This window comes from Atractosteus spatula, chromosome 5, assembly GCF_055471065.1.
Source record: "Atractosteus spatula isolate fAtrSpa1 chromosome 5, fAtrSpa1.hap1, whole genome shotgun sequence".
NCBI classification, from domain to species: Eukaryota; Metazoa; Chordata; class Actinopteri; order Semionotiformes; family Lepisosteidae; genus Atractosteus; species Atractosteus spatula.
Genome location: NC_142710.1, coordinates 45781068 through 45794309, shown reverse-complemented (window position 1 = coordinate 45794309; position 13242 = coordinate 45781068). Strand labels below are relative to the sequence as shown.

The window sequence follows — 13242 nt, the reverse complement described above, 5'->3', positions numbered from 1 at the left end:
ACATAAGAATTACAGTAAAATATATGTTAAAAAATAACATTTCTGTTAGAATGGAGCATCCTTTCTTGTACTGATTTCTTAACAAACAGAATAAAGTTTTTTCCTACCTCTATGTGAAGCAATGATTTAAACACTGATAAGTCAAATGGGAGAAGGTGCTCCTGAATGTTGCTAGTACCCACAGTGCCTCTGGAGCCTGGGATCTAAACATGAAAAAAAGGAAGGAATGTTTGTGAACTGACAGATTTTTAAAAGGAAACATGGTCTTACAGAAAATAATAGAATATTTTTAATAATTTCAAAAAACTTGATTTTACACAAACTATACACTGCAGATACTGCACTAATTACTTCTGGTAACCACATTTTCAGTTATCACTGAACTACAGTTAAAAAGCAGTTAAGAATACCTTCAGATATTTGAGTCTGCATGTAAAATCCAGTATATGCCCCAGGTCAGCCTTGGCGTCTCCATTAGCACATGTGGGTTTGGCCAGTCTCAGCTGCTGAGTGATGGCATATAACTGCATGGGCCGCAGAAGGAAAACCTGTCCTGCTGCAAGCAGCTGTTCTCCTGGGGAAGAACACTCAGCAGGTCATTATTCGTTCATGTTTGGCAGTTAAGCTATCCTTCCTACAACAAAACTAAGACAGGACAATTATGATGTAACTGTAGGGATATTACCCTGGTGTTCTGGCCAAACTTCCCGTGGCCTTTACCAATTAAACCTTATAATCCTTAACTATGAACTGACTTCATCACTCTGTTCTTCTCCCCACTGAGAGCTGATGTGTGGTGAGCGTACTGGCGCACTTTGGCCGGCATAGCATCATCCAGGTGGGTGCTACACATTGGTGGTGGTGGAGGGGAGTATCATCAGTGTAAGTGTAAATAATTATTATTAATTATTATAGGAAACTGTTTTCTTTATACAGCACATTGCGAATTTGGGTTCTGACAACATTCTGTAGCATCAACAACCAGAGTTTTTATCATTTTTAAACACCTTACCTTTGTGAAATAGCTCTTCTGCCAGTGCTACTGTGATTCCATTGATTTCCTGCAAAGAACAGACAAATATATACAGATTTAGGTGGGATATTAACTAAAATTATTTTTACATGTGAGTATCTAATGTAACAGAACTAATATGTTCAACAACATTATGTAAAAGTAGAATGTTGTGGCAGGGCTCTTTAAAGAAGAGTTGCAGGGAAATAAATTCAGTCCTCTTATACATCCTGATCCCAGGGTCTTGTAATGGTGGCAGTGGCCTGTTGTCCCCATCTTTCATTCCTTCCCATGGCATGAGGAAATTTCTCAGGTCAAGGTGGCAGGAAGTGATACTTTGAAGTGATTTTTTCTCTCACAGACCTCCTTCCTAAATGCATTGAACTCGAGGGTCATTTAAATGTGCACCACCATTAATATACTGTATATATTGATGTATTTAAATGGAATGTTCAAAGTAATTTAATGTTAGTGTTTAATAAATAAATGTATGGGGCAGCACAGGTAAAGCAGTAGTGAGCATTGCTTCCTTGCACCACTGGGGCCCACGATTCAGTTCTGAACCTGGGTGTTATCTATGTGGAGTTTGTACGTTCTCCCCATGTTCACGCGGATTTCCTCCAGGTGCTCTGGTTTCCTCCTACAGTCCAAAAACATAATGGTAGGTTAACTGGCTGCAAGGAAACTCCCCCAGGTTTAAAAGTGTGCATGTCCATGTTTGTGTCTGTGTGTCTACCCTGCAATGGACTGGTGTCCCATCCAGGGTGTAACGTGCTATGTGCCCTTTCCTTACTGGAATGCTCCCCTGTAACCCTGAATTGGAAAATCATTTAGAATATGTATGTTAAAATATTTCAGATAAGGCACATAACTAGCTATACAACATTTTCTCAATTTCAATGCACCTTGAAATGAGTACACACATCACAGTGGCCTTCATTTTTATTAATAAAAGAGACAGACTGAGACATGTTAGATGCTTAAGAGAACACATTGGCAATTCATTTTTTACAATAGGCTTAGGCTACATTTATGTGTACAAAATACTATAAATGTAAACCTCATGCACTTTCATGTGCTAGATTTGTTGAACCTGATCTGAAGGTGTTTTCCAGTTTATGTCTGTGGATCTTGATGCTTCGGACTAGCTGTCTCTCTCCAGTTTTAATAATGACCCAGATTTTCCATTGGTCAAACTAATGAAGACTCAAGTTTGATCCAAGGGATCTATTTTTTTTACGTAGCTTTACATTTAACTACATAAAATAACACACCGTTCCTGCTGTACTCTAAGAATTACCAGTGTGGAGTTCCATCAAAATAAACAACAGAACAAATACTCAAGTGACACCCAGATGTGACTGAACACACTTACTAAGAGTCATGTCACTTTTACTTCTATTTGTGTAGATTTCAGCATGCAACCTTCTCCAGAATGTTTATCCAAATATACATTTCATAATTGCTCCTTACTACAGGCTTTACATGGATTAGTAGGTTTAATACTATTGACAACTTCATTCATGGCTAAACGATAAGGCATACGCCTACTGCATTCTGGTTGGAATGCAATATTAGTTGAATATTACATTTCACAGTGATAGATGCCTAAAATCACTACATATTAATGACTATCATATTATAATAATCATATTACACGGCCCTGTGCGGGCCAGCAGGGGGCACTCACCCTGCAGTCCATGTGGATCCTAATGCCCCAGTATAGTGATGGGGACACTATACTGTAAACAGGTGCCGTCCTTGGGATGAGACGTAAAACTGAGGTCCTGACTCACTGTGGTCATTAAAAATCCCAGGGCGCTTCTCGAAAAGAGTAGGGGTGCAACCCCGGCATCCTGGCCAAATTTCCCATTGGCCCTTACCAATCATGGCCTCCTAATAATCCCCATCTATGAATTGGCTTCATTACTCTGCTCTCCTCCCCACTGATAGCTGATGTGTGGTGAGTGTTCTGGCGCACTATGGCTGCCATCGCATCATCCAGGTGGATGCTGCACATTGGTGGTGGTAGAGGGGAGTCCCCATTACCTGTAAGGTGCTTTGAGTGGATTGTCCAGAAAAAGCGCTATATAAGTGTAAGCCATTATTATTAATTATATTATTTTAGTAAAAAGCTACTGCTGTAACATTTGGATTCCCATGCAATCCAATGTTGTGCTTACTATGGTATTAAATTACTTAGTCTATAGCAAGAGCTGTACTTAGTCCAGTTCTTTAGTATCCTCTAGTGGGCGGTTACTTTGGGTTCATTACAACTAAAAACATTTTTAGTACGGAGCTGGAGACTTATTCAGCAGCCAAGTTCACTGCTATTGGTATTGCTATCGTGACATCACTCAGATTCCTACAACTGCAACGAGAGTCATGTCACTCCCCGAAAAAGGAGGCACTATATCTCAGGAATGTGAGCACCTCAGATGCTACTTTCAACAGCACAAACCAGCACAGAGAGAGCACAAATGAACTGGACCAGTTTGGTTCTTCAGTACCGTTATGGGGGGGGGGGACTGACATCACATCCCTGAAAAAATAGATGCTTCTTTTAAGGAACGAAAGCAGCACAAACACTACTTTCAACAGCACAGACAAATAAGGTGGGTGTCCTTGTTTGTGCCGTTTGTAGGTGTGCCAGCTTCTTTCATTACATTGCAATTGCAACTTGAATATGCAACTGAATAGTAGAACTAAGCAAACTTACATATAAGTGGAAATGAAGAAAACAGGATAAGACTTTCGGAGCAACCACAGGGAACTTGAGCAGCAGAGTCTGTAGATAGGCCTCAAGCTCTTTCTGCCTCTTCTCCACCAAAGTTTTAGAATTTTTACCAATGATCTTCTTAGGCGGAAGCAGATTCTTGTCTATCTTCTTTTCTGTAGTAAGCTAAAAAAAATACCAAATGTTAAAAGATATTCATGTACAGTACATAAAATAATGTTACAACCAAGGATCCATGTATTGGCCATAAAATAAATAACATTCACAATTTGCATCTAATTGCACTATTCAAATGGCCATTTATCCATTTTCTAACCACTTCTTAAAATTCAGGGTCACAGGGAAGCTGAAGCCTATCCTGGCAAGCAATGGACACAAGGCAGGGTATGCTGTGGACAGGATGCTGGTCCCTCGCAGGGCGTTTTTTTGAACTGTGGAATGAAAATGGAGACCCTGAAGGAAAACCATGAGAACATGGGGAGAACATACAAACTCCACACACATTATTTCAGGTCTGGAACCCAGGGCACCAGCGTTGCAAGGCAGCACTGCTGACCACTGCACCATCATGCACTCACCATTCAAGGGCTTATTCAGAAAACACAGATAATGTCAAGCTGCAGGTGGGCTTAGAGGCATGAAAACACAGATGATCAAATGGGATTTTATGTTGATTTACTCAGATTAACTATACTGACTTATAAACATTAAACAGCTACAGAACACAGCATAAATAAAGAGGAAAAGATAACAGAGAAAAAGATGACAGAGAATGAGAGGGAAAACACAGAGAGAAGGAAAAATACCATCATACCCCCTCCTTCTCTAAGCATTTGAATGTGAGAGGACCTTATTATAAGATAAGATGTTTATTGTCCATATACAATTTTTTTTATTAGGAATTGGTCTTTTTGCATACTTGCTTCCAATTTACTTTACTTTGCCCAACTTGCGTCCATGAGACACACAGAAAGAAGCCTGGGGTCAGAGCGCAGGGTCAGCCATTTATATGGCACCCCTGGAGCAGTTGGGGTTCAGGGCCTTGCTCAGGGACCCAATGAGTAGGATTCCTCTGCCGGCCGCGGGATATGAACTGGCAAACTTCCAGCCACAGGCGCAGATCCTTAGTCACAGAGCCACTGCACCGCCCCATGACCAGTCTTGGAGACCATGTTTTAGAGAGCATCCTATTTAAGAAATCTAATTTACTGTTTACTGGAATTCTCAGTCAAAAAGATTACCTTCTAATTTAGTGATGCATTTTTAGAATAAAGACCGATTCCCATTCACTTTTAGGCATCCTTGTACCAAAAAAAATTTAGTCCTGATTTTGGTATGATAAGGCATTGCATAGTATTTCAGGACAAATATTCTGGGTTTCTGTGTAGGTCACAGGCCTCTGAAACACATAGACTTGTATACAAGTATTGTCTGATATATTATCAATAGAGCTGTGACAGAGAAGAAAAACTCACATGACATATCTAAATTTGAGGTATGTGTTACATACTGCTCATGTACACTTTATTTAACTGCTCTCCCCCAATTTTGTTGTAAGTAAATATTGGAGAAATTTTTGGACAAAAAACATTTAATAGAGTATTGGGCAAATACTCCAATTGATTGAGATGATGTAATTAGCAGAGTAAAACAGTGATCTGTATTAAGACCAGGACTGCTTTTCCTGATTTATATTAATACTATAGATTATGGTACAATTAGCAACTTGGTTTAGTTTGCAGATGATACCCAAAATCGGAGGAAAACTGAAAGTGGGGCAAATACCTGGCAGATGAAAATTAAAGTACATAATGTATAGCAGAGTATTACAGTACTATGGAAGGTTCACCTTTTCGTGTAGATCATGAAAATCACTATAGCGGTGCTTGAGTGTCCACTGGTGGTCCCCGACCTTCACCTCAATTATGTAAACCTGAAAACAGCCCACAATAAATTTCAGAGATAACAAATAAATATATAATATAGGAAATAGCTGCAGGAAATAGCTGCAGGAGCCAGTGCACAGCAATTTTAAGACAGCAGCATGTGATGGATGTTACAGACTTGACTCTTACCTCATTAACAAATTACAGTATCTTGTGATACCACCAGTGATGTAATTCATCGTTTGCAAAAAAACATGAGCACAACAATGAAATCCAGCCACAGCTAGCTAGCCACCGCAAAACATTGTTTTTAAAAAGAGTAGTAATTTCAGTTTACTTTTTTGCATTTACAGCACACTTTTAAATTAAAAATAAACGAATTTCCTTTAAAACAATTATTTTTAAATAAGACTTATACCTTGAAAACAGCTTTTGGATCAGAATATAATATCAGAATTTAATAGGATTTAATAAGACTGGCTACCTATTAGCCTGTTTATGATAATGCTCCAGGAGATCTGTGTGAACATCATAAAGCAGTGAATTGTGCCTGTGGTATGAATTTCTGTTTTGCTCATTGCTTTAAAAGCACAATTAAAAAGTGACATATACTCATTAATCATACTGTACAGAACTATAAGACTGGTGGTATTCATTGATTTAATTCAGTAAAACAGTATCAGAACAGCATCATGACCAAAGTCACAATTAAAGGTTGAAAAGTAGAAAACTACATGGAAAAGTATAAATGAAAGAAGTTTTGACTGTTCAGTCTCAGATTAGGTTAAAATAACAAAACAGAAATAGTTTCAGAATCTGCAAAACTCACAAATTTACACCCATCCATCCAACATGGGGGTGCTACAGAGTATTGGTACATAAGAGGTCTGTACATTACTGACACATAGTAACACTGCATTTTCCACACTCATTCACACAGTACATTAATTGAGATAAGAGATCTGGTTCTTAGCATAGTTATTCACGGTCATCCTTGTAAACATGAGATTCCACAAAGAGCTACCCTGAACTCCCACACAGGAGATTATGCAAGCTTCATTTTTTAATATCAGAAGCTAAAGGCGGAGCGGTGGCACTCTGGCTAAGGATCTGCGCCTGTAGCTGGAAAGGTCCCGCGGCTAACAGAGGAATCCTACTCCGTAGGGCCCCTGAGCAAGGCCCTTAACCCCAACTGCTCCAGGGGCGCTGTACAATGGCTGACCCTGTGCTCTGACCCCAAGCTTCTCTGCCTGTCTGTGTGTGTGTGTCTCATGGAGAGCAAGCTGGGGTATGTGAAAAAGACAAATTCCTAATGCAAGAAATTGTATATGGCTTATAAAGTGATCTTATCTTAATTTTTGTGGTAAAATCCTACCTGTCTATCAGTAACAGGCTCAGTAAAAAGAAAACTTCTCAGAAGTAAAAATAAAATTGAAAAACTGTATTACTGTATCTATTATTCAGCTTTGAGTGGAGGCAAAGTTCCAACAGAAGCAAGCAATCATGCTTCTCTACTACATGATTACAAAAATTGTCAGAAGCGCCACAATGTGTGCTAATAATTCATCATTTTTAAACAATGAAATTAGAATTGCGAACTACACAAATTCATAGCCGATCTCATGCACACACTGAAAACGCAGCAACCATTTCACAGCGCTGTGGTTTCCAGCTCTCCAGCAGTGACGTATGCTGGCTCCCACTTCCTTACAGCTTCAGTATAGCATTTTCCCAACATAGCACGGCTTGTAGACTCAAATGGCGAATACTGTTCTGCAACAGTGGATATACAGCCGTGGTAGCTCAGACGGCAAGGGCTAGAAAATCCCGGGTAAGGGTAGGCGACGTAGCTTGCTCTGATTCCTTCCAGACGGCTCCCAGGTCCACTCAGCCTGCTTTCCAAAAGAGTACCAGGGGTTAAGCCTTCTGGGGGTTATAGGCCGGCCGGAACGTGATGCTGACCACATCACCTCCACTTCCAGTGTCGGATGGTTAAGAAAAATGGTGGCCTTTGCCCCCCATTCCCCCATGGGCCTTTATGGCCCGAAAAGGGGACCTACCTGGCTTTTAAAGAAGATGAATCATTCCGGTCTTTTTGACCGACTTCGGTTGAGGAAGTCGGTCATAAAGAGTAACAGGCGTCACAGTTAAAACATAATCTAATGTATACCTTTCCTCTTTTTATACTTTTTGTTAGAACCTTACTGGTTTAACCCTTATAAAACCAATTTAGCCCGTGACACCAACCAATATAATGTAGAAATGCAAGTCCGTGTAACCTAATGCAGAGTCCACCACTTGCAAAATACATTTCGCAACGTAGCACTACCACAAGTCCACAACAAGAACAACATACAGTACACCACAACAGAAGAAACAAACCAGAGAAGTGTTGGAGACATTACGATTATCAGCTTGTAAGCAGTGGAATGTAGTTAATGTTTTATGTTACATACCGTGTAGTTCTCCACCAGTTCAGACCCCACTATGGAGATCTTCTTCGGTTCGTTCATATCTTCGGAAAACACGGAAGACTCCATTTAAAAAATATAAAAACAGATAAAGAAATAAAAAGAATGTTAATAAAATAATTTGAAAACAATTCTATTTCGGAAACACTAGCTTCCTCCCAACTCCCATCTTTTTTTTATTCAGCAGTGAGTAAATTCAATCTAGTAAACTTTATTCACAACATACTGTGTGTCAAAGCACAAGAGCCGATAGGGACGAAGGGGGCGCCCAACGTAGTATGGATATGTACTAACAAAGAAAGACTAAAATATACTCCATTGAGTCGATTCTTCTGACTAACAATCTAGCAATCACCCAGTTATGGATATCCTATAATATAACAGCTGTAACTAAGTATTTGTGAAGAGGAAGATGTCTTGTTGATCACTGAATTGCGCTGTATGCACAAGGTAAGGGGTTAATAATATTGGAGCGAATACGGTTTACGGAGAAAAAATAAGGCAACACGTGGGGACACAAACACCTATCATTAAATCTCCTATTTCGATTTTTAAGAACTTTATTTTCTTTTCACAAATAAATACAGATAATCACAAAAAAGAAAGCTTTATATTAATATACAGTATTGTAGAGCATTTGCCTGGAGCTGCGGCCGAAGAGCGAGAGTAGTAGTGGTCAGGGCGGGGACTAGGAAAGCCGCTGACCAGTGCAGCTGACCCTATGAAAAACGGGTGTACAGTTTGGTGAGATTGTCCGGATTCTTGTAAATAGTTCCCTGGTTTCGCACCCCTGATATACTTGTACCCAACTGCCACCCTGGAGTGCTGGATCTGAGTGTCCTACCACGCCAAACTCGAAAATACTACATTGGTGTCAGAAGCGGGAGGATGCCATTGATGTCGGACTCGGAAAATCGCCGGTTCCCCCAGCAAAAGTGCCTTTTGGAGGCGAGCAGCAGCTGCCAGGGGCCGGAACGCCACCCCACCGGTGCGATCGAGCCGATATAATGGGGAGGTTCCATGGCAACTTTTTGAGGCCCAGTTCTAGATGGCGGCCTTTGCAAATGGCTGCTCTCGGATGGAGATGGCGGGCCACCTCGCCGCGGTCCTGGAGGAGAAGGCCTGCCAGGCGCTGCTGGATGTACCCGGGGACTAGCGATACAACTCGCGACGTTGGCGTCGGCCCTCCGGAGGTGTTTCGGCGGGAAAGGGGAGACTCCGGGACTGCTGTGGGCGAGGTTGGCCCAATTCCGCCGCCTAGCGGGAGAGCCACTGGGGCCGGTTGCCGCAGTTGTGGCCTACTTAGCCCGCCAGGATTACCCTACTACTCTCAGAGGAGGCCCACCAGGAGATAGCGCTCCAGGCGTTCCTTCGAGCCATTTCGCTGACTGAGGTGCAGCGCCACATGATGCTGGCCGTGCCGGTCCACTTGGAGCAGGCCCTGGCTCTGGCTGAGCAGGCTGATGCCGTGTTCGAGGAGAACACCACTGGTGGGCACCACTAGAGGGGCGCTCCCTGCTTGGCAGTGGAGGCGGCACCCAGGGAATCAGACAGGGAGAAGGAGATAGCCAGCGCGGTGACGCCGGGGGAGCAATGATGGTGGGTCATCTGCCACCGCTGTGGGGAGAGGGGGTACTTCGCCTGGGATTGCCGGGTGCCGGAGCCCTGGGGAATGGGAGCAGGGCGGCCTAAAGGGGGGAGGCTGCCCTTGAACGATGCTGCCCCTGCTCCGGAGAGCCAGAAGGAGCATTTCACCCCGTCTGCTGCCATAGGAAGTGTTGGCCACAGCCGGGGTTTATTTATTCCCTGCCTCATCAAGGGTAGACCCTGCCAGGCCCTGGTCGACACCATCACCCTGCTGCGGCCTGGTGTCCTGCCGGGCACCAAGGCAGCTGGACCCCCAGGATGGGAAACCAGCAGCCTGCGCCTTAGGACAGTGACGGGGCAGTGCACAGAGGTCCTCGGCAAGCGGGCGCTCACCGTGCAGTTTGGGGCTGCGAGGGTAAAGCACCCCTTCTACCTCACCCCAATCTGCGAGGACTATATCCTGGGGTTGGACTGGTTGCAGCAGGTGGGTGGTTGCCTTGACTTGGGCCAGCGATAGTTGGTGGGGCAGGGGGAACGAATCTGTCTCGTGGCAGGTGGGGTGGGAGGTTCCGGGGGAGCTGCTGCGGCGTAGCAGCGAGGGCCTCACTCGAGACCAGCAACGGCGGCTGCGGTCTCTCCTTGCCGAGAACAAAAGATCTGTTCGCGGCGAGGGATGAGGACTGAACCCGCACGGCTCTCATTGTGTGGACTACAAGAAGCTGAACGAGGTCATCTGGAAGGACTCCTATCCGCTGCCCCGGATGGATGATGCACTGGACTACATTTCCGAGTCAACCTGGTTTAGCTCACTCGAGCTCCGCTGCGGTTACTGGCAGGTTCCACTCGCCCCCGAGGCTCACCCGAAGACGCCCTTCTCCATCGGCCAAGGACTCTGGCAGTTCACAGTCATGCCTTTCGGACTATGTAATGCCCCAGCAAAGCTTGAGCGGTTGATAGAGCGAGTGCTGGCGTCAGTTCCCCAGAGCAAGTGCGTGGTGTACCCTGGCGAACTTCCAGTTAGTGTTGGCTTGCATCCGGTGGGCTGGGTTGAGGCTCAACCCTGGAAAATGCGAACTCCTGCGGTGGGAAGTCAATTTCCTGGGGCATATGGTCGGGCCGCGAGGGGTGGCCACGGACCCGGGAAAGGTTGCCGCAGTGCGCAACTGGCCGGTGCCCCGCACCGTGGCGGAGCTCCGCAGTTTCCTGGGGTTGGTGTCTTATTACTGGAGGTTTGTCCGGAACTTCACCAGCCTCGCTGCACCGCTTCATGGAGACTGCCGCAATTGCACCCAGCGGGAGCAGCGTTAGGGAGGCCCCCCGCGGCGAAGGGAAGGCAAGCACATTGGCCACATTCCTGAGCGGGCCATTTGGTGTGGGCCTGGCCTGGTGTGGGCGCAGCAGCAGGGGGCAGACCCCGACATCGAGCCGGGACCATTTCCGCGCACTGAGGCAGGCAACCGCTATGTCCTGGTGGCGATGGATTATTTTACAAAGTGGCCTGAGGCCTATGCCATCCCGGATCAAAGAGCGTCCACCATAGCCGACGCCCTGCTGGAGGGAATCTTTGTCAGGCTGGGGGTGCTGGAGGAGCTCCATAGCAACCAGGGGTGGAATTTGTAGTCCCGGGTATTCGCAGGGGTAAGAAAACACAGACCACCCCGTTGCATCCCCAGAGCGTCTCGCTGCACCAGCAGGATTGGGACCACCACTTACCCCTCGCCCTCTGGGCGTACCGGACTGCTGGGTGGACTCCGCTGGATTTGGCATTCGGTTCACCACTGGGAGGAGACAGGCCGGATTACGAGTGGGACCTGCAGCAGCAGATGCTGCAAGTACACAGCTTCGCCCGAAGCTGCCTGATTCAGGCGGGGGTATGTCAGAAGTGGTACTATGATCTGCGCTGATGGGGGACCCCTTTTAGACCGGCGGACCTTGTCTGGGTCTACAACCCGCAGCGTTGCACGGACCTCAGCCCGAAGCTGGCGCCGGCATGGGAGGGACCCGGGGAGGTCCTGGAGGTATTAGGGGAGGTCTGCTACCGTGCCCGGTTCGGGAAGCGAGGTAGGGTGGTGGTCCTGCACTGAGAGAACCTGGCTCGCGAGGGGGTGTTTGAACGGGAGGGCGCGAAGGAGCCCGGGGAGCAGCTGGACCGGGGGGCTGAGGGGGCAGACCGCCAGACTCCACCTTGACGCAGAGGGTGCACTCGCCGAGTGCCGCATAGGCTGCAGGATTGTGTGCTGGACGTAGGCGGGCTATTCCACGTCAGAGGGACACCAGACGTCTCAGGTGGGGGCAGTGTAGCTCATTCGCCTGGAGCTGCAGCACAAGAAGGTTCGGACCGGTAGGAACTGGTGGATGACACTCCAGGCTAAGTCTTTGTGAATGTTGCACAGAAACTTAGAGGATGTGTGTTTCCACACCTTCCTTGTTTGGGCTGATGTTAAAATGTCCACAGGGGTCTGCCTATTATTCTGAGGTGCAACGATATCTTCCAGTTTTTGGATGCTGACATCTCAGAAGGGAATATGGCCAATTGGATGAGATCTTAGAAAACTTTTAACTGTCCCATAAATTGCAGGGCATGTGTCAGAGAATGGGACACTCAGCTTGGGTCTGATACCCCACACTCTGAACACCTCCTTACCTACCCAGAGCCTGGCAAAATAAGTCCAGGTATGCGCTTCTGGTGCTGTCGCAAAGCCTCTCAGAACAGAGGCCAGGAAAATGCACAGCAGCTTTATAGCAATATCTGGGACATACTCCCCCCCCCCAAGGGTAGCGGCCTGTACATTATTTCCCTCCTGAGTCTTTCCTGCTTCCCACCCCATAGAAATTTAAACATCACTCTTCTCAGTACCGCCGCAATTCGGTGTGGGATTGGGAAGGTAGAAGCCAGAAATTACAAGATGGGCAAGACCTCAACTGATAGCCAGCACCTTCCGTCTCATGATGAGGTCTTATCCTTCCATTGCATTAGTTTTTTATTTAAGATTGGCAGTTTGTTCTGCCAATTCACTGTTACCATCTCTTCTCCAAAATACACTCCCAGGATATTAATTCTCTTCTCTTGCAGCCTGAGATTATGTTCTTCTTTTGGCTCATGTTCTGATAAAAAATCTGTCTTGGGTCTATAAATTTTTGCAGAGGAAGCCAAAGAGAACCGGTCACAGCACTGCAAAGCTCTACTAACTGAGGCATTGTCAGAGAGGAGGAGAGTGACGTCATCCATGTATAGAGACGTCTTTACCTCTCCTCCCCAGCTTTCAGGCACTGGTATCCCTTTAATGGCCTTATCCTGGTGCAAGACACAGGCTAAGGGCTCCATAGCCAAACAAAAATAACAAGGGGGATAATTAGCAGTCCTGCCTCACCCCAGAACAGACTTCAAAGGGGCGTGATCTATAGCCATTTAGCATTACCCTGCTGTTGCTACCTGTTTACAGCAGGTTAATCCATTTTCTAATGATGGGGCCAAACTTAATGTGCTCAAGTACCAATGTTAAGTACTGCCAGTTTAGGCAGTCAAAGGCCTTTTCTAGGTCTACACCT

General features: G+C 45.6%; 1 protein-coding gene across 4 annotated transcripts in view; it reads right to left on the bottom strand.

Moving 5' to 3' along the window:
- Positions 1-8357, bottom strand: part of nisch (nischarin) — a 43503-nt gene extending 35146 nt beyond the window's left edge. For all 4 annotated transcript variants that reach the window (XM_088916994.1, XM_088916995.1, XM_088916996.1 and 1 more), the window contains exons 1-6: positions 8092-8357; positions 5599-5682; positions 3732-3914; positions 1013-1061; positions 411-574; positions 108-203 (exon numbers count right to left, since the gene is read on the bottom strand). In XM_088916994.1, the coding sequence (XP_088773120.1) occupies positions 108-203; positions 411-574; positions 1013-1061; positions 3732-3914; positions 5599-5682; positions 8092-8175 (660 nt within the window). In that variant the 5' untranslated portion in view covers positions 8176-8357. The remainder of the gene's footprint in view (positions 1-107; positions 204-410; positions 575-1012; positions 1062-3731; positions 3915-5598; positions 5683-8091) is intronic.
- Positions 8358-13242: the final 4885 nt, after the last annotated feature.